At 55.8% G+C, this 20,427-nt stretch overlaps 3 protein-coding genes across 3 annotated transcripts; 2 read left to right on the top strand and 1 right to left on the bottom strand.

Moving 5' to 3' along the window:
• Positions 1-69: 69 nt before the first annotated feature.
• VOLCADRAFT_118238 (uncharacterized protein) lies at positions 70-11,322 on the top strand (the record flags this gene model as incomplete). Its single annotated transcript, XM_002952995.1, has 14 exons — positions 70-160; positions 1,956-2,275; positions 2,733-2,814; positions 4,409-4,539; positions 5,246-5,338; positions 5,457-5,534; positions 5,889-5,946; positions 6,508-6,578; positions 7,343-7,483; positions 7,770-7,987; positions 8,382-8,595; positions 9,221-9,636; positions 10,154-10,312; positions 10,923-11,322. Coding segments are annotated over 14 exons (2,472 nt in total), but the record flags the coding sequence as incomplete, so codon positions are not given.
• Positions 11,323-13,910: 2,588 nt separating this feature from the next.
• Positions 13,911-14,264, bottom strand: mrpS19 (mitochondrial ribosomal protein S19; the record flags this gene model as incomplete). Its single annotated transcript, XM_002952906.1, has 1 exon — positions 13,911-14,264. One exon carries the CDS (start codon positions 14,262-14,264, stop codon positions 13,911-13,913), a length of 354 nt encoding a protein of 117 aa, XP_002952952.1.
• A 584-nt stretch (positions 14,265-14,848) lies between these two features.
• VOLCADRAFT_93714 (uncharacterized protein) lies at positions 14,849-19,398 on the top strand (the record flags this gene model as incomplete). Its single annotated transcript, XM_002952994.1, has 3 exons — positions 14,849-15,706; positions 16,206-16,954; positions 19,307-19,398. Coding segments are annotated over 3 exons (1,698 nt in total), but the record flags the coding sequence as incomplete, so codon positions are not given.
• Positions 19,399-20,427: the final 1,029 nt, after the last annotated feature.

Genomic DNA, 20,427 nt, shown 5'->3' with positions numbered 1-20,427 from the left:
TGCCAACCGTCAACTACATGTCCCCGCCCGGTCACCAACCGTGTTGCCCTGGCTGTCGTACGCCTTCAGTTGTTCCTTAGTCATGCCCGCCGCCAACCGCTTTACCAACCCCACTTGTCCGCACCAACCGGCTCTGGTTTGCCCCAGGAAAAGCGGAAAGGTAAGGAATTGAACTGTAAGAACTTGTAAGAAATAAAAAGGAAATAGGGTTGAGAAAGCGATTGTGAAAATGGAAACGAAGGGATTTATGCGAGAGGGATGGAAGGGATGTGATTAGCAAGGAGAGGGGCACCAGGCCTCAGATATGCGGATCGTAATTGGAAGGATTATATTTTTAAAACCTTGATTTTGGAATTTTGGAAAAAAAATTCTGATTCTGATGTGCGAGTGAAATTATGCTGTGACCCAGATGGAATTCGCAGTAGCGAATGGACCCCGTATGGCCCTAAAAAGGTTTTGAATGCTTCGCGTCTTGTTGATGTATTCGAAAAAACGAGGCATGTCGCCATTTAAGCTTCTTAAACACATTGTAATTAATTCAAATCAATTCACAGCTGCACGGCGCAGTCGCACAGTAAGTAACAAGTTTCAGAGGGTAAATTCCCCCAGGTAGTGTCGGAACGGTGTGTTTGGAGTGAAGGGGGAAAACTGTAGGATTGCGTACGGCAGCCGGTACTCCGTCTGTCTATGGCGATCGGTACGACACTGAATCCCATTTGGCAACTTATGGCAGTTGGAAGACGGAAGTTTGCCAGAACACATGGCAGTTGCAGGTTTCGGGCGCCGCCACCGCTACCGCCACAGCCACAGCCAGGTGGCTAGCAATAAGCAAAGTCGCCTGGACCTGTTGCTAAGCCACCTCTTCCCAAGCTCGTGCTCATGTCAGCCATGATTGAAGGAGATGCAAAAATCCAAAGACGGGGGTTAGTCTGGGGTTCGGAACTTTCGCCCCTGGTTGATGAAAAGATGCATACGAACCAGCACCGAGCTCTATGCTGCTTTGCCGGCACCCTAGGCCTTATCCCTAGGCCCTTTCCACCCAATAAAGGGTGAGAACACGTTGTGGCGACAAACGGGACAATCAACACGAATATGTTGACGTCCTCGCACGCGGCCGTTCTTACCTATGCAACGGATAAGGCTGCTTCGGCTCCATATCCAGCCCCAAGCCTGTAGCTGCCGTCGAGGCTCCAGCGCCAGGTAACATTCCTCCGCTATGAGGTATGGAAGGGTCTCCCAACTCTTCGCAACTCGCTTCATCAAAATCATCCTCGGCGTCAAAGAAGTGCTCTTCATCACTGTCCATTTCGGAAACAATGATAACCACGTTACAATATCCGTTAACTGGAGGTAGCTGCGACAACCGTATAGCTGCTAGCGCGCAAGCGCTAGTGGCGCTCGTAAGCAGCGGTGAAGCTGAAGGGCAACAAATAATCGACTTAACTCTATTGTATTTCAGGGGAAAAAAGGGTGCAATGTATACGTGCTGGCAACAGTGAGCTTGACCGTATACTAAAATAGGATGCCAAACGTGTCTCGTCGACTCTATGCGTTCGTGGGGGCGACGCTTTCGGAGATGAGGTTGCCCATCTTGCCGAAGAGAGGACAACCGTGCCGTACGTGTGGTTTAGCATTCACCCCGTAAATTTTGCACATGATGCAAAAGGTAACTTGGGTTCAAGGATATGCAATTGATCAGATTCCCATTTCAAGTTGCTAGCTGTTTGTGTCGGAGAATACCCCTCCCGTCCACCTCTTGTGTCTGGAAAGCTCGTTGCAACCATGTCAATGAGCCCCAAAACAATAAGGATTGCTGTTTTAGGTGATTCAGACACAGGAAAGACCTCGCTAATTAGTACAGGTGGGCGACTCGGGGGAGATTTCCCTCCAGGAAACGTGTCCAAGAGAGCGTACCCAAGCAGCGCTTAATTTCTACGCTTCTCTCCTACCTGCAGCGGCTAATGACACGTTTGACGCACGCCCCGTGCCTACACTTCCGCCCACAAAGCTGCCTTTGGATTTCACACCGGAGCGCATCCCAATCCTTCTGACGGACACGTCCGCAAAGCCAGAGGACACCAGGGCGCTTGAAGCTGTCATTCGAGAGAGCGATGCAGTGGTCGTCTGTTTCGATCCTAGGAAACCAGCTACACTTGAAAGCGTGCGGACCTCCTGGTATCCTCGAGTACAGGCAGTCAATCCCGATATTCCAATAATCCTGGCATGCTGCAAAGCCGATCGGCTATCCGACCGCGACCCGCAGACTGTGCGCGAGGTAGGGTTGCTGGTTCGCGCACGAGCGGGTGTGGGCCTGCGCTTGGGCCCGACCATCTGAAGTCTGGGCTGGGGCGGCGCTATCCCGCGGGCGCTCACATGCCGCGTGGGGGCCTTGGTGGTGGGGACCGTTCTCCCGTGCTGAGCCCACGTTGGCCCCGTTCCCACAGTATCTTTCCATTGCGGAGTGTCCTCCTATCTCTGGTATCAGCATCACTCGTCTGCGGTTCATCTTTCCCCCCTTTCCCGCATACTGCACCCCTTGGCCCTCCCCTCCCTCTCCACGCTTGCCTCGCCTCGCTTTGGATGCCACCTCCATCCCTTTCCCCACGGTCCCCACTGCACGTCCTCACCACCACCCCGTGACCTCGCCTCCATTTCCCGTTCCAGTTGGTGCTTCGGGCGTGTCGGCAGTTGACCCTTTCCTTTTTCTTGCACATGTGATTTCCCCTTTCCAGCGGGTGGAGCGGGTGGCTCGGGACCTGCCCAATGTGGAGTGTTGTCTGAACTGTTCGTCCAAGTACAACAAGATGGTGCATGGTGGGCGGGGCGGGAAAGAGCGTCGGACGGAGAGGGAAACTAGTACTAAAGAGAACGCGATCGGTCCCTGCCTGGGAGACGATCGCATGCGTTAACACGGGCCCTGTCAGGTCACGGGCCTTTCTCTAGCGCTCGTTCAGTCGGTGTCTTGTGGGGTCTTTCGGGCGGGCGGGCGGGGCAGACAACCGTGGGAGCTGTGTTTCCGCAACTCCGCAACTCCGCAACTCCGCAGAGCGATCAGCTGACGAGGAGAGGTAAGGTAAGGTAAGGTAAGGTAAGGGACGGGACGGGAGGCCTGGCGATGTAGTGTGTGCGCGCGGAGAAGCGGTGGGAGGAGCGGAGGCAAACGGGAGCCTGCTTGGGGGAGAGTGTTGTGCTTTGCTGTGTCGGGACTCCTTCACTGGGTCCCCGCCGGCTTAGCCTAATTCCGCGCTCGAGTCGATGGAGTCCATTATGCGGCGGCAGAAGGCATTAGGCGGCAGAAGGCATTAGGCGGCAGAAGGCATTGGGCAATGGAGTTGCCTTGTGCAAGTACATCCTGTCGGGGCAGGACACGGCTAATAGCAGGACAGCGGGACGGTATGGGAGCAGGCAGGCGGGCAGCCAACCCGCTAACCAGGGAAGAAGCCAGTCCCTGCCCTGTCCCTGCCTGTCCCAGCCAGCCATGCACATGTTTTGTCTTCCTATCGCGGGGGTTGGCACACCCGGGGGGTGGCAGCCACCTGCGCAGCCAGCCATGTATCCGACCAGTCCACCAGTCCAGCAGCTAGCCGACTGGCCAGCGCTGACAGGGCAGGGACTGAGCTCCTCACTCATGCATCCAGAAAGGGAAGGCGGGAGCTAGGCAGTCCGGCAGTAGCTTGGAGGCTGCGGACCCCGGCGGTCTGGTGGGGGCCGAGTTAGGCCCGGTCCGGTCCGGCCCGGCCCGGCGGGGGGTGGGAGTGGGAGTGGGAGTGGGACCCGGAAGGGGGCACGTAAGCCGCTGACGTAGCCAAGTAGGGTTGGAGAGGCGGTTGCAGGAGGCCCCCTGCCTGGTTTTTAGTTGGCTGAACGGAGACAGCTGGCAGAAAGGGGGCCTGGCAGGAAGGAAGCCGCAACAGGCTTTAGGCTGCAAGGCTGCAGACAGGCAGGCATGGCTGCTGGCTGACTTGCAAGCCTGGCTAGCTGGCAGGGCTGGACGGCCTGGCGAGCGGACGGGCGGGCTAGCTGGCAGGCAGCCAGGAATGGAAGGCGGGCAGGCAGGCTGGTTGGTTGGAAGGCCAAAGGATACTGGCTGTGCATACAGCTGGTTGGCTGACCCTCTGGCTGACCCTCTGGCTGGCAGGCTGGCTAGCGGTCGGTCGAGTGGTCATGTCGCCCCCTGGACTGGCGTGTCTCCTCCGTCGTCAAATGCCCAACGGATTGCGCTCTCCCCGCCTCCTTTCTCTTCCTCCGCTGTACCACCTGATCTTTGTGACCTCATAAGCCATTTCAAAAGTTTAAATAGCTGCAGCCCAAGGCCACATCTCCACATGCATTCCTAGTGAACCCCGCACCCCTTTTTTCACCTACATCTCCGGCCCCCTGCGACAACACCCCCCCCAACCAACTCCAGACGTGTTTTACCACGCGCTCAAGGCGGTGCTGTATCCGCTACAGCCGCTGTACGACAGGACGGATCGCGTTATACGGCAGGCGGCTATACGAGCGCTTAAGCGCATCTTTATTATATTCGATGCGGACAAGGTGCGAGCTCGGAGGAGGCGAAGGGGGAGGGGGAAGGGGAGGGGAAGGAAGGCCAGGGCAGAAGAGGACAGTGACTGGAGTCGAGTGGGAAATATTTGTATCCTAACCCTAAATATGATGGAGTTCGGAAAGGTCAAGCTGGCAGAGGTCTGAAGCCCCTAACGGCTGAATGTGTCGTCTTCTGCAGTGGTGTGTTTTAATGGACTGATCAAGCTGCAAGGTGGTGTGGGTTGGGCTGGGTTATGAGGGGGATTTGAGCTTTGTACAAGTTACGAAATCAAATATTACCCCGAGACGTGCAATTGGTGATGACCGTGCTGGGAAAGTCCTCGACAAGTACACACCAATGCTACAGCGTGGGTGACGGCACCCTTATTGTGTGACAACAGCATTTTTTTGGTTTCCCTACGATATGTGCGCATGAGTGTCTGGTCCGCATTCGCCGCGGCTCTTTCCTGTGTGCTCACTCACCTACCCACCTACATACCGCCGTTTCTCTGTCTCGTAAATACCTTTACCCACCATATCAGCCCATTCCAGACCACCCCGCCCCTTTTCTCACTCTACCAGACCCAACTCGCCATCTGGCCGCCGGGTCGCCGCACTCCAGGGACGCATGCATCATGAATTTCCCACCTTTTCACCCATCAACGCCACACACACACATACATACACACACGCACTCTCCCTTAACACGCTCTCTCAGGACGGCACTCTGTCCGACGCGGAGGTCAACGCCTTCCAATCCATGTGCTTCGGCATCTCGCTAAGCGCCGAGGAGCTTCGGGGAATAAAGCAGGTAGGGGGTCTCATTGTTGAGCACAGGGAAAAGGACCTCTTGTCTCCCCCCCCTTGCTCATGCTCATATCTTCGCTCTTTGCTCAACTCGTCTCGTTTTTGCATGGGCCACGTGTCAGGTTGTACGGCAGCAAGTACCCAACGGCTACACGGACACGGGCCTTACGCTGGAGGGCTTCCTGTTCCTGCAGGCACGTGTGTGTATGTATATATTTATGTGTATGTATGTATGTATGTATGTATGTATGTATGTATGTATGTATGTATGTGTTATGTTTGTTTGTTTCCCATCTCTGTACGTATGTATGTACGTACACGCGTGTCGGACTTTGGGCTGTTGGAACTTGTCATCGGTTGCGCCATAACGCATGTTAGCGCCCCCAATCAGCCCCCATGGGATTCAGGCGGGTTTGTCGGTTGAAGATTTTTTAATACTTTCTTTTGCATATAATTCCCTCCCTTCATGCCTGGGGCCTGATACCCCATAAAGTGCAATTTCGCCTTTTTCCTTATGTGTTGTGTTTTGCCCTCTTCCGTGTGCGTGCATGCAGGGCCTGTTCATTGAACGCGGCCGATTGGAGACTGTTTGGCAGGTCCTGCGGCGATTCGGTGAGGCTGGCCAGGGGTAGGGCTGGATGGTAAGAGAGGGAGAGGAAAAGGTTACTGTATGTTGTGTATGTTGTATGTGTGTTGTGTATATTGTATGTATGTTTACGTGTGCGTGTAGACCTTTACACGGGCTTTTACGTTTTTGCTTGCTCCCCGGCTTCCACTTCCCACGGTTTGCCTCCCCCGTTCCAACTACCCAGATTACCAACCGCCCAAATTGCATCACTTGTCGCTCTTATTATGTGGTATATGCTTCCCGACATCAATGACGCCCGCCCGCCTGTTTCGTCTTTACGTATTATTCCTCTTTTTCCGCTTCGCCTGCTGCTGCTGCTGCTGCTGTTGCTGCTGTTGCTGCTGCTGCTGCTGCTGCTGCTGTTGCTGCTGTTGCTGCTTATTCTGCTTGCTGCTCCTCCTCCTCTTACGCCCCGAGCTGCTCCTCCTCATACGCCACTCCCTGCCACCACCCGCTGCGGCTACCCTCGTTCGCATCCCCGGTGAACTCGTGAAGGTGAAAAAAGTCCCGTGGGCCCCCCCCCCGCGCTTCCCCCCCTCATCCAGGTTACAACGATCAGCTGCGGTTGAGTGATGAGCTGCTGGACCGGGTCAATGTTCACCTGCCGCCTGACCAGGTGCGCGCAGGGGGGGGGCCCGTATGAATGGGGGTAAATGGTTGGAGGTGGGGGGGGGGAGGCCCAGGGGAGCCGGAAATGCCTCCGAAGAAGGAAAACAACGATGCAGATGACACCCCCTGACATCTGCATCGCTTTTTTCCTCCTGCATTTGAGGTTGGGAGCTTGCAAGGTTTGTTGGTTGTTGATTGTTGGTCGGTTGGTGGTTGGGAAGGAGCGCGCCCTTGTTGTTCCCCCTTATTACTGGGGCGCCGACATCTCGTATCCGATTTGTTTCGCATATACCTTCCCCCGTATTCCTTGCCTCTCGCTCCGAGTTCATGTTCGCCTTTCCTCTGAACATGAGTGTGCTTGCATTTATCGTTCTCTTCTCCTCCCCCCTTCTCCTCCCCCCATCTCCTCCCCCCTTCTCCTCCCCCCTTCTCCTCCCCCCTTCTCCTCCCCCCTTCTCCTCCCCCCATCTCCTCCCGCCATCTCCTCCCCCCTTCTCCTCCCCCCTTCTCCTCCCCCCTTCTCCTCCCCCCTTCTCCTCCCCCCTTCTCCTCCCCCCTTCTCCTCCCCCCTTCTCCTCCCCTCAGTCAGCGGTTGTTTTGCTTTGACTGCGCATGTAAAGATTCGTGTCATATGATTAAAAATAGAAGAAGAAGAAGAAGAAGAAGACATTGTCCCCAAATCCCGAGGGGCAGAATGTGAATGTGAACGTGAGGGGCACTGTCATGTATGTATGTGCCGGATGGCGTCACTGGCACCGTTGGCGGTTTCAGGTCTTGGAGCTGAGCGACATCGCGGTGACGTTCCTGCGGCAGCAGTTCACGTTGTACGACGCACGTGACGAAGGGATGCTGAGCTGGGAGCAGCTACAGGGGCTCTTCAGTACGGCACCGTCGTTACCCACCGAGTGGCAGGTGCGGACGTTTGTTGTTATGCGTATGTCGGTATGTATGTCGACATGTCTGCGTGTGGACTAGGGGCGAATACATGTGTAATGTGTGTTTGTGTGTCCGTGCGTATGTCAGGTGTAGCAGGCAGGCGGGGAGAAGGGGAAAATTCATGGCATGGCGCCGCGCGCATTGCGCTTGACGCCGGTGCTTATACCTGTTTTCGTTTCTAAACCGTGTCGTTTGGGATTTCCTCCCTATCGACCTCGACCACCCTACCCCTCTCACCTCACCTGGGCGTCCTCTCTAACAGAACGAGCGTGTCAACCGGCTCATGGTTTGCGGCACGTACGGCGCCGTACACAACATGGACGCGTTCATCGCGCGTTGGCGCTACTGCGCTCTGACAGACCCACGGGCCACTCTGGCGCATCTGCTGTACCTGGGGTATGAGGGCTCGCCGGGCGATCTGCTTGTACGGCGGCAGCGGAGACGGCCGGACAAACGTCACCGCGAAGAGCTTGTGGAGAGGTACGACAACATGCTCGATGCCAGAGATGCTACCAAGATACTGGGTACTAGGTGTCGAGCGCACGAAAGAAAAATAGGCTAGGAGTCGCACAAAAGGCTTTTTACAATATTACCTATAGCATGTTGTGTAGCTTTATTATTACATAATTGTAAAACTGTATATATATGTATGTATGTATGTATGTATGCGGTGTCTGAAATGACGAAATAATGTTTGGGAAGGCGAGGACAGCAGGAGCCATCGGGGAGCGATTCCGGCCAGCGCCTCGGATTTTGAATCTTCGGCCGCTCCGAAGTCAGCAGGCCTCAAGGCCTGGCGGTGGCCACTGGCGGTAGTCGTGTTCCGTGTCCTTTATCCCACCCCTGTTCCGGTCCCCACCGGTGCTGTTCGCAGAACGACGGCGCTTTGCTACGTGCTCGGTACCGGCGGTTGCGGGAAGTCCACACTGCTGCGAGCACTTGCGGGGCGGAGGGCGGAGGGCGACCAGGCGGGAGGGGGACCAGGCGGCAGCGGCGCCGCGGCGGCGGCTGGCGGGGCACCGTCACTGACGGCGTTGGCGACCGTCACGTGCGACGACGGACGGGACCGCACTCTTGCGTTGGTTGAGGTGGGGAGAGGGAAGGGGAGGAGGGGGGAAGCTCTGCTGGTGTCCCTGTGGTGGGGGTGGTGGAGGGGTGGGGGGGCCGCGGGGGGGAAGAGGAAGGACGAACCACGAACGAGTGAAGCTGCTGCCAAGGAAAGAGTGTGCAAGAAGCAGAACTGACCAGTAGGCGGAATTCGGGTGTGTGTGTGGGTGTTACAGATTCCCCTGTCTGACGTGCCCTCCCACTCTCCGCACTGATCTGCTGCCCGCTCCACTTTCCGAAACCCATCCTCTCAACCCCTCTTTGGTGCTTCCGCTCTTTGGGGCCCTCATCTCATGCTTATGCGCATGCCACATATTGCATTTGGCGTATATGGCTTCCTCCCCACCTCGAATTTCCCTTCCAAGTTTAGCTGTTGCGTCTTTCGCCCCCGTCCCCTTGTTCCTCGCCGACAGGTTATCTTGTTTGCGCTTGACTTGGCCCCCCTCCTTTTCCAGCGGCATCACTCGTTCGTGGTTCGTCTTTCCCCCCCCCTTTTTCCTCTTTTCCCTGGGGACCCCCCAAAATACCCCCCCTAGGTTCCAGAGGACTTGACCAACGAGCTGCTAACCGCCGCCACCCTGTCGGGTCGCCCCACCACACACTCAGGAGCAGCCGCCGCCGCCGCCGCCGCAGCAGCAGCGAGCCTGCTACCGCCCTTCGCTATCTCTTCCCACCCCCCAACCACCTCTACTACCACCACCAGCACCACGAGTACGGCAATTCCCTCGACCCCCACCGCCGCCATCTCTGCTGCAGCAACAGCGGCAGCCGCCGGGGCTGCCGTCGAGTCATCGTCGGCGCCGACGGCCCCCAGTCCTGGTCCCAGCTCAGCGCCGACGCCGACGCCGCCGTCGCCTGCGGCGGGCTTTTTCTCCCAGGCTGCTGCTGGTTCCGGAGCTGTGTATAGCCTGCCGGATTTGGCCCGTTGCGATTGTGCGGTGTTTTTGTTTGACAGCACCAGCGCGGACTCTTGGGCCTGGGCGCACAGGTCCATGCTTACGCTGTGTGGATTACCGGGGTAGGTGAGGGTGGGCTGTGTGTGTGTATGGGAGGCCGGGGGGCCTGCGGGCGGGAGAAGAAGTTGTGCGTGGTTGCAGGGCGAAGGTGACGTGGGAACTTTGGCGACCTGGGTGGCTGGTGCCGGAGTATATAATGCAGAAGGATGGACTAAAAAGACTGCTACCTGTGCATATGCATATATATATTATATAATATCCGTACATCTAACATGGTGTACGAAGCACAGGAATATGAACGCTGTTAGGTCTTGGCGTACTAACATTCATGACCATGTCGACTGGTGCATATCCGTACATATCAGCTGCAATGCCGCCTCTATTGCTGCTGTAGTAGCAGTAGCAGTAGCACTGCCCGGGGTAGCCTCGGGGTGTGTGGGGAAGCTAAAAGCAGGGTTGCACGGTTTCCCTTACCTCGTCCTTGTCGTCGTTGCCATATCTATTCCCTCCTCTGCCACCCTTCGCCCTCACCCGCGCCCCCACCCGCGCCCCCACCCCCACCCCCACCCGCGCCTTTCCCCAGCTGTGAGACCCTGCCGGTGCTGCTGGTGGCCACCAAGGACGATGTGGGCATGAACGGCGAGCTGCGGGAGAGGGTGCTGGCAGCGAGTGGGGAGCTGTCACTGCCGGACCCGCTGCCGGTGGCGGCAGCAGATATGGCCGCCATGGGCGGGGTCTTCAGGTGAGCTTGGACGAGTACTAGTGATAGACGTAGTAGTAGTAGTAGTAGTAGTGGTAGTACTAGCGTTGGTAGTAGTAGTGGTACTAATAGTAGTGGTAATGTGACGCGCTTGCCTATAGTAGGAGACGTCGTGAAGGGGGAGGGGGAGAGAGAGGGAGAGAAGGGGGGGTAGCAAGAGGGCATTTTGAGTTGGGAGGTGCGATTGGGGGTATGGGTGCGACCCTGCCGGGTGCCGCAGTGCGCGCAACGTGCTCGGCCTTTTGTATATCCCTGAACTCCCCTACATGGGTATTCCAATGCGCTCTTCCCTCTTCCATCTTCTTCCTTCAGAACGGTGGTTGGATGTGGTAGAAGTCTCAACGTCCCCTCTCCTCTCATGGCCCCTCCTCGGTGATCCACCTCCACCTCCGCCTCCACCTCCTCCCCTTTCCCCGTCGCCACGCCCTCCTAAGACCTTTTATTGGCATTGACACGTTCCACTCTTCTATAACCACATAACGCACACACACTCGTCTTCCCGTATTGTACACTACTTGCACACGGCGTTTTGTAACAACTTCCGTTGATTGTGCGTTCCCTCCTTTTCGTTTCTTTGCATTTTGTGGCACAGGCAAATCCTGTCCGCCTCGTTCCTGGCCCCCGAGGCGCACATCCCCGATACACCCGTACGTAAAGACCGACGCCGTCTGCAGCGCCGTCTCGTGGTGGGCGGAGTGGCGCTGACTGCCGCAGCCCTGGGCGGTTACTGCCTCTACACCATGTACATGGGCGGAACCGCTTCAGGGACGGAGGCCAGCAGCGGCGGCAAGGCCGGCGCCGGCGGCAGCGGCGGCGGCGGCTCCGCCGCCGCTAGCGGTCCGCCCGTGGTGGTTGGCGCAGGAACCGCCGCGTCATCGGGGACGGCGTCTGTGGTGGCTGCTGAAGGGGCCGCGCTTCCGGAGGGGTCGTCTCTGGCTGAGCGGCTGAGCTCGTTGTTCTCTATGTCCGGGGCTTCGTTCACTGCACGATAAGGGTAACGACGGGGGGGTGGATTATGTGCGAGGAAAACTCCGAAATGAACTGCCGGACTTTCCAAAGTCCGAAACTGCTGGAGTCCTAAGCGATGAGGGGGCAGGGATGTTAGGGGTTGGTGAATGTAAAGGGGAGGTACGTTTAGGGCTGGGCTTTTGGCGCGTGCGGTAACGTGTTGCAGCTGTACAGCGTGGTTAAGGTGGCTGCGGTGAGAAGCTGCAACGGAGCGGGAAGACGATAGGCGGGATATGTGATTGTTTTGGAAGTGAATAGCGTGTGTATGTGTATGTATGTGTGTGTGAGGGAGAGAGAGGGTGTGTGAGGGTGTATGTATGTGTGTGAATAGGATTGTGTGTGGGGCCTCAGGCAGCCGGTTGTGGGAGTAGGGCGGTGGTGGGGGAGAAGGCAGGGGGAAAGGGGAGAGCAAGGGGTAGGGGCAGGCGGGTTGGGGCAGGCGAGGGAGCTGGGACTTTTGCTTTTTGGGACGTGCATTTACATTGTCTGGAGCGGCTTTCGTTGGTTGTGAGCAGTGAGTAAAGAGCGGTACCGAATAGGGCGTGTGTGGACAAAAAGACTTTGGGTGCGGGCCTTTGGCCAATACCTGGGGGGGGGTTCTTCTGCATTTGTGTTGTGTTCCTGTCTGTTCCTGTTTGTCTATGTTCCTCTATCGCTCTGTGGAATGCCCGGCGCCCAGCTTCTCCTTGCAAATTAGGATCCAGCGTTACTTGATATAGGGCCTCTGAAAGCCGGTTATGTGCGAGTTGGCCTCTTGGATTTGGTTGGGTATTTTACTTTCGGGTACTCGCGGGGTTTACGGGTTTGGCAGGATGGCTGTGTTTTTTAGCGCATCATCATTTAGCGACCCCTCTTCTCCCTTTGCCCCCCTTTTTCTCTCGTCACTTTCCCTCTACCACAGTTGCATAGTCTACTAGACTAGAAAACTCTATGTCGAGCTTGTGAGGCTGCGATACAGTAGCATGGAGGGGTTCCGTAACACAGGCGGTAACAATAACCAGATCACGATCCGGAGGTCCTTGTCCTTGGGGTGCCCGTGTGGCTTGTTGGGCTACTACGTGAGCAGCCAATTCCACATCACATGGTGGTTGGGCTGCTCAGCGGGCAGCTTAGCACTGGTGATCTTCTGGATCACCAGTGCTGGATCACCGCTGCTGCAGCATCGCTCATCGCTCGGTGTTTAGGGGAATTAAGAATCACGTGCCGCGCAGTGGATGTCTAGTGTGTCTAGCTCGGAGACAGCCTTCAGTCCCTAAAGCCCTTTTGGGGCCCCCCCTCAGCGCTCCAGGTATGTATGTATGTATGGGACCCCCCCGGGTTATACCCTTGAAAAAGGGCAAGGCAGGAAAGGAGTATATCACGGTGTAACACACATACAGTTGGTTCCATTGCGGAAAAGCAGTGCAAAATTGATCCCCGGCTGTAACCGAATCATATATGGTTTAAAATTAAATTTGCCCAAAAGACAGAACGTGCGGACTGAGCACAGAGGCTGTAACAGTGTGATGGTCGACCGGCAGGGAAAAGGCAATGTGGTGTTACGTAGCTGAAGTTCGGCTAAACTGTCGAAATGCGTTATGGTAGCATTTCTCACCTAGATGATGACTTGTTTGGCGCGCATTTATTGCTTAGAGCATATGTGCGTGGCAGCAACATACTTCCGGGCCACGGCTATACACAATTCGCGCAGCTGCACGATGCCCTGGACACAACCCATTCGAACCCGTCCTGGATCCAGAAGGAAAGATATTTCGTGGAAGCGATGCGCGCTACCAAAAGTGCTTCGCAGTGAGGGGTCCACTGCGACCCATTGGTTACACCGCCAGTCCGTCACGACTCGTAAGCCGTCACTCTATGCGACAAGGGTATAGGGGACACAAGTACTGCAGCAGACCAATCTGTACACGACCTCGTCCAGTCCTATGCGTCATGAACTCATTCCGCCACCGGCCGGAAGTTTCACCATCGTCACGTCACGCGTGTGTGTATGTACGAACTCTCTGGAAGAGAGGGGCCCCTATTGCACATCACCACTACCACCACCACAATCGCTCCCTTCTGTTCCCATGGCCTCATTAAATCCTGCTCTTGTCAGGACATCCTTTTGGAATTACATTACGTGCCGGCGATGGCAGCGTCCATCCGGGGTTGAATAGGGCCTTCAATATGTGCTAGTAACAAGCGCGGGGTAAAACACCTCTACCCACGGTGACATCAGCAAAAAATGCCGCCGTTTCGGTTTACACACGACGCCACGTGGGCAAGGGACCAATTCCACGCGGCATAAGCTGCGTCCCTCGATACTCGTTTAATTGAGCCATGCCAACTCAAAACTTTAGTGCCCAAGGACAACGTCGTAAACCTGCCAGAGGACCTTTAAATGCTCCATTCGAGGGGCGTGCCGCGTCCCTGAGCAGCCGCATGGAGCTGCACTTCCTTCAAGCCTGTGCATGTTGTCTGCTACCTTCGCATCGCAGCACTCCATTCCATTCAAATGTCATGTGCGCCGTGCGGCACCAAAACGTAGTTGCCACAAGTGCAGACCCGCAGGGTCATCTTGCGAGGACCAGGGCTACCCTGCCTTGCCTGTCTTCGGGTTGATTTTCTTCTTCACCACCGAAGTGCTTTCCTTAGCCTTATGCTTCGCTATCACTTTCGTCGGCGAAAATTCACCCAGCCGATGGCCAACCATCGCCTCCTGCACCTCCAAGTTGGTGAAGCTCTTCCCATTATGCACACCGAAGCGGCATGCCAGGAAGTCAGGAAGGATGACTGAAGCTCTGCTGTAGGTGTTGATGACCTCCGGCGCTTTCTGTCCCAAAAAGCGGCCCTTGTTCCACCAATCGGGATGCTTCCGCGCAAGGTTCACGACATCTTGAAGTAGGCTAACGGCCACATAAGGACCCTTCCAGATGCTGCGTGGCATATGCCCGATGAAGCTACCGACTGACCGGGCCACTCAGGGCCTGCCTAGCAACGCGACTCAGTGAAGCTTTTACAAAAGTTATACTGTAAAAGATGATAATTATAGGAAGAGGGAAGTCATTTTAGGGTAGACATTTAGCATGTAGCAACAATGAAAGACGGGTTCAGCCAGTGTTATCCAAGACTGTGACACAGAAATAATATTTACGTGTCATATATGTAACATACAGGAATAATCTTACTCGACCAAATTGAGCTGTCTCGGCAAGATGTCGGTACACCAGTACGGAACCAACGACCAAGGCAAGGTAGAGACCCACCAGGATAAGAATATTTGTTGGGTGATAAGCTGTGTCATTCCTTACCTGAATGTGAGGCTGATTACGTAATCATCACGGGGTACCTGCATTTCATTGCACGCCTTTACAGTAGCATGCAAAGCAGGGCCTCACAAACCATTTTCCCAACGACGCACAACATACGAAGACGCCATGCGAATCCAGCTCCTTCACGACCGCTGAGCGCTTTCCGCAGCGTAGGCTCCTCTTCGCAATCCTTCCGTGTCCATGCTACCTCCCACCGAAGCCGCTACCACCTTTTAAAGCAGAGCATCAAAGGACCCGGGCTCCGAGCTTCCTCCAGCCGGCAGGTCAACGCCGGCCTTACATCTGAACCCAGCACCCCCAATCGGAATCTGTACGGCAGTCGTACAGCGATAGGACAGCATCTTCTCCGCCTGCTCCTTGACGCCCCGGATTTGAACGCTGCCACCTGGGGGTCCCCCACCTCCCCTACTTCTCCTTCTGAACGCAAAAGTAGCCTCGCAACAGCCACCGCCTCCGCTGCCTCCGCCCCAGCAACCGCGGCCGAAAGCACACCCAAACCCACATCGTGTACGGCATTGAATCCTGGCACGCCAGATGCCGACGCAGGGCTTCGAGCAAGTCTTGACAGCGTCGCATCGCTGGTTCAGGAGGTTGCCGCCTTGATGACGTCACACAGGGACAAGGCATTACTGCTGAACGCCATCGATTCATGCCAGGCGCGAGTGAATACGGCACGGGCTGGCGGCAGCGAGAGGAGGACCGGCGGACCGCACAGCGGCGGCGGCGGCGGCGGCACCGCCGCAAGTTCTCCACACCCACCCGCAAAATGGGCTTCTTCTTCCGGATGCAATATCACCCCGGGCGGGCACAGCAGCAACAACAATACAAATAATAACAGTTCCTCCAGCGGTGAGATTAACAGCACTAAGAGCAGTAGAACAGTAATGGGCGATGGCTTGAGTTCCGGTAGCCATGGGTACGGCAGCGCGTACGACTGCTGGGACTGGCGGCGCGTACGACACGTGGTTGTGGTGGGTTTGGGTTCCCTGGGTACCTACCAGGCGGCTTTGCGAAGCGGACAGCAAACGGAACGTGACAGCACCCGGGCCGCTTCCAGGTGCGTGTTGTTGTGGTGGTGTGGTGGTGTGGTGGTGTGGTGGTGTGGTGGTGTTTTACTGCTATTGTGGTGGAGCCTGCTAACGTACAGCACGTCAGTCCGGTCAGGGAGAATCTTCTCCAGATAGCCTGATTAGACGACAGCAGCAACAACAACCCTAACAACAACATGGATAATCAGTAGCTGACAGGTCTCCAAGGCACCCGGGAGATACACCCGGGCACAACATTTATATATGACCGGAGGGAAAAAAGGGACTGTAACATTCGCCCTGTGTGATAATCACGGGGTACACCGGCAGTTCCTTGAGGGTACGGAAAGGATCCCCATGCCCTGCCAGTGCGTGGAAGGGCACTGGGCGACACAGTGGACGACCAGTGGAGAAGAAAGAACGATGACGGCCTTCCCTTGCTCGAGGGCTTCTCGCCAACTTGTTCTGTTGTACATCGTACTCGAATGCACTACAATGCCGTACCATTGTACTGCTGTACGGCTGCAGGTTGTACCAGCTGGCGTTATCTCTGGTCCTTGCATCACCCGCTGTACTACCCGGGCTGGGGGAGCCCTTACAACAGGCTACCAGCGAAATCGCCGTACCGACCGCTCTAAGCAAAATCGAAGCCGACACGGCAGCTACAGCTACAGCTGATGCAGTTGTACAGGAAATAGCAGCTCAGGAAGCGCAGGCGCAGGTGCAATACTTTGACCCCGAATATCTAGAATGGGATGTACGGCTCGTACGGCAGCTCTGGTGGGGCACCCCCCATGATGGTGTCAGCAGGAGACTCCCCCCTGGAGTAGGAGGTGTGGTTGAAGAGCAGGAGGAGGAAGGAAGCACGCCTGAGTGTGCCCAGGATGAGGATGGTCAGAGGCGAGGCCAAAGAGCTGCCATCACCATTGCTGCTGCAGCCGCACCCACGGTTGCCCTCGTCGCACATGAGCCCACACTCTTCTATGCGCCTTGCTGTCCACGAGAGGTGTACGACATGATTGTACGGCACAACTTGGCGGTAGGCACGCTGCGCAACGTAGCCTTGGTGGGCAACAGCCTCAAGGCGCAGGCAGATACGGCAATTCTGATGAGGGCTTTTGGTGGTGGCTTCGGTAGTAGCGGTTGCAAGCCGGGGGCCACTGGTAGCATCGGCGGCGGCATCGGCAACGGATTTTCCGCGGCTGCTGGCGGAAGTGGGATGGGATTAGGGCGGGCAGGCGCGGAGTTTAATGGCGATGGGCAGGTTGAATGTGCGGGTGAGGAAGCGTTTGTAGATCTTGTAGCGCGGGGCCGAGTGGTGGAGGTTCTGCTGCCGGACTTTGCAGCGCATGGGGTTGCAATTGCGATGCATTTGTTTGTTTAGTGACTGACGAGTGACGAGTAATGAGGCGCGCTCAGGTGTACAGTAGTGGGGTGCGGCTGTGGTATAGGGGGGGGGCGAACTCCTTGTGTTTATGCCGCTGACCACGCACGCGGGTGTGAGCGACTTCGACGTCAGCTTCGTCATTGTCGGCGTCTGGAGTGGTATTGGCAGCTGCCCCGTAAGTAGCAGCAGTGGCGGTTAATTTCGGTTTGCAAGGCAGTTCATGCTGGACGAGCTAAACCCAAATAACAGTCCTTACTGATTTGGGCAAACGAAAGGGTTTTGTCATTTGTACGTTTTCTTAAGCTGCCTATACCTTGGCGTGGCTGTGCCACGGTCCACTGTATCTATATCTGTCGTAAACATAATATCGCCATATGATTACAAACAGCGTGAAAGTGCATTGGACTCGGATGTCATCAATGTCGATGCAAACCCCCACAACAACATTTAGAGTCACACACCGCATCATTCCGCATTTTACCCACTTGATTAGGTTGAGGGGGCGAAGTGATGTCAGCAGGAAGGGAATGAGAGTCCATGGTGAGGTGGGGTATGTCTGTATGTATATAAAAAGCCTAGTTTACGCAAATTGAAAAGCCCCACACTCGCCCCCGAGCCCAGAAGAGGCGTTTGTCAGTTTGTTGGTTTGTCAGTTTCTTGTTTCTTCGGAAGATATGCACCTGACCCACATCCCAACCCCCTGCCGTATCACCCCGTATCCTACTACCCCATGCCGTACGACCGCATGCCGTACTTTATAGACCTTGTAGTGGTCCAGCATGTCATCAAAGGTGGCGAAAAGGTTGTGCAAAAAGGACATCACCACACGGGGGGGGAGGGAGCCGCAAAGAGCCGCGTACACACACATACATACATACATACACAGAAGTGCACCTCCTTTCCCGCCTCTTCTCACGCCCCAGGCCAGCCCTGAACGGGAACGGCAGTGGTGGAGGCCGAGCCCGCAAGGTCATCGCCGCCGCCGCTCCTGGCGACGGGGGCGTGGCGGGCGGTGGCGGCAACTAACTGCAGTGCGCGGCAATCTGCGTTATCCGTTTTTGAGTGTGTCAATCTGTATGTCTGTACTGTATGTGAAAATATTTATAGGCGAAGAGAGAGAAGAGGTGTCGCCCAGCGTGTTGCGCATTGTTGGTTGATTCTCTTCTCCGTCGGAAGAACTTTGTGTGTGCAGCAACAGTACCCTTTTGCTTCGGCGGCTCTCATCTTATAGCCCGCGCTACAGCTTGGTTGGGGCGAGGCTTCCAATCTTAGCTTGTTTGCTTGTGTGTGTTTGTGCGCGCGCGTGTGTGTGTGTGTGTGTGTGTATATGTGTATGTGTGTATGTCTCTTCCTGACGTTTCAAGCCTGGACTCACGGACTGGGATTCAGCTTCCAGTGTCCACTCCTTCGCCGAAGTGCATGCGACAACAATCTCAAAACTTTTACTAGAGAGATACTTTAACAACAAGTTGTACAGCAGACTCATTCTCACAGCTGGCTCAGGGTACAGGGGGATCTAACAGCTCTCGGCCGCGCGGCGGCAGGTCCTCCCTCTCCCACCAGGGGCATAGGCACACACGGCAATGCGTATCCGCCGCTGACACAGCTTCTCGAGGAATTTTCTCGCAATCTTCGACTCAGAGTTCGTGCGTGTAACGCTATAACGGCTTGAACGACGTTCCACACGCTACTGCTGCCGTACCGTTACCGTTAATATTAATATTATTGTTGTCATTATCATTATCAAATCATGCTATGTCTGTAGTATGCTGCATCGAAAGAGGAACAGAAGCAGCCACGCAACCGAAGCACACACACACACACACACACACACCCCACGCACGACGTCGCAAATACCAAACCGACAGAGGGACCCGAGCCCCTCGGTGGTGGGTGGGTGTCGAGGATGTGTGTGTGTGTGTGTGTACGGCACTCGTCCCGCTATTCCAACCGTTTCATATGGCACCACGGGAGGTACCTCTCTGCCGCCCTCGGCGCCCCTAAACATATACATGTTGAGAGTATACGTATACTCTTATTATGAGAGCAGAGAGAGCAGACAACACAGTTTCATCGGCACCAACAACACTCTGTGCGCGACGCTGAAATATGGTTTTGTGTAGTGGAAGAGGTGGTGGCGATTCAGACTCGCGCACTATTGGGCTCCGATGCTAAAGACGCAAAAGCACTCACTACGCCAACACATTGAAACAACCCCTTGCTCCCGATCTTATTGTTACAGAGTGGGAGGCTTCTGGGCCACTTGAACACATTGTCATTTCTACAATTGATCACCATATAGCACCATCCACCGTGCTCCCGGTTTTTAAGTAAGGGATCGCCGTACGAATACATAGCAGCGCCAGCGAACACGGCATGAATTTGCAGCTACCGTATGTGAATAAATCGGCGGCCCCAGACGCGACAGAGCCAGTCGACCGGGAGGCAAGCGAAGCATGAAGCCGGGATATCATCGGCCCAGCCAAGCCAACCGCATGGTAACAAAATATCATGCCATGTCATGTCCCGAGCACAAGCGTGCGCAGCAGTAGCGCGTGGGTCGCTGCCGAGTGCGCTTCCGGTTTTTTTTTATTGACATCGTTGTTGAATTTTTTACAGCTGCCTATCGAAATAGAGGATTCCATACAGACGTCTGGGGGGCGGGGGGGAAAGGTGCGCGCACAAAAACGCGCGGGCGCGACGGTGTGTGTCGGTACTGCCGGTAAAATTACCCTTATTAAATAGAAAAACTTCCACTTATCGCAATGTGCTTTAGTTTGCGCCATGAAATATATATTATATTTTCCAGCTCCAGTAAAGGTCGGCTCCACTTTAGAGAACCCGGAAACAGCAACCACACCGCGACAGGCGTATCGCGGCACATGCCGGCCGTACACCTGGGGCAACCGCCACACTGGCCAACGAACGCGAACCACCAACCGATCCAAAACTAATTATGAAATATAAGGTGCACAGCCGCGTGCCCGCAATCGCTCACTCTTTGCCGTCCCGTCCGCTCCCATCTAGCTTTCGTGACCGGTGTGTCCTTCACCGCCGGCGCCGCCGCCGGCGTGGCCGTGGCCCGCTGCTCCTGCCACCTCGCTGCTCAAGGGCCCTATACATGTCTATCGTTGAAATAGAACCGCCCTTAGCACCCCACATAGGTACCACAAATGAGGACAGCGCGGGAATATTCGAGCATATTTGTACACACCCTTCTCTCGCCATCCTCCGGGGCGTCCGTGATAACACACACATGCAGAGACACACACACACACACACACACACACACACACACACACACACACACACACACACACACAAACATGCAGACACACGCACACACGCCGGGCACCCGCCGCC

The sequence above is a fragment of the Volvox carteri genome (assembly GCF_000143455.1).
Source record: "Volvox carteri f. nagariensis unplaced genomic scaffold VOLCAscaffold_33, whole genome shotgun sequence".
Lineage (NCBI taxonomy): Eukaryota > Viridiplantae > Chlorophyta > Chlorophyceae > Chlamydomonadales > Volvocaceae > Volvox > Volvox carteri.
Note: the sequence above shows the minus strand (reverse complement) of the source record. Positions and strands in the feature narration are given on the sequence as shown.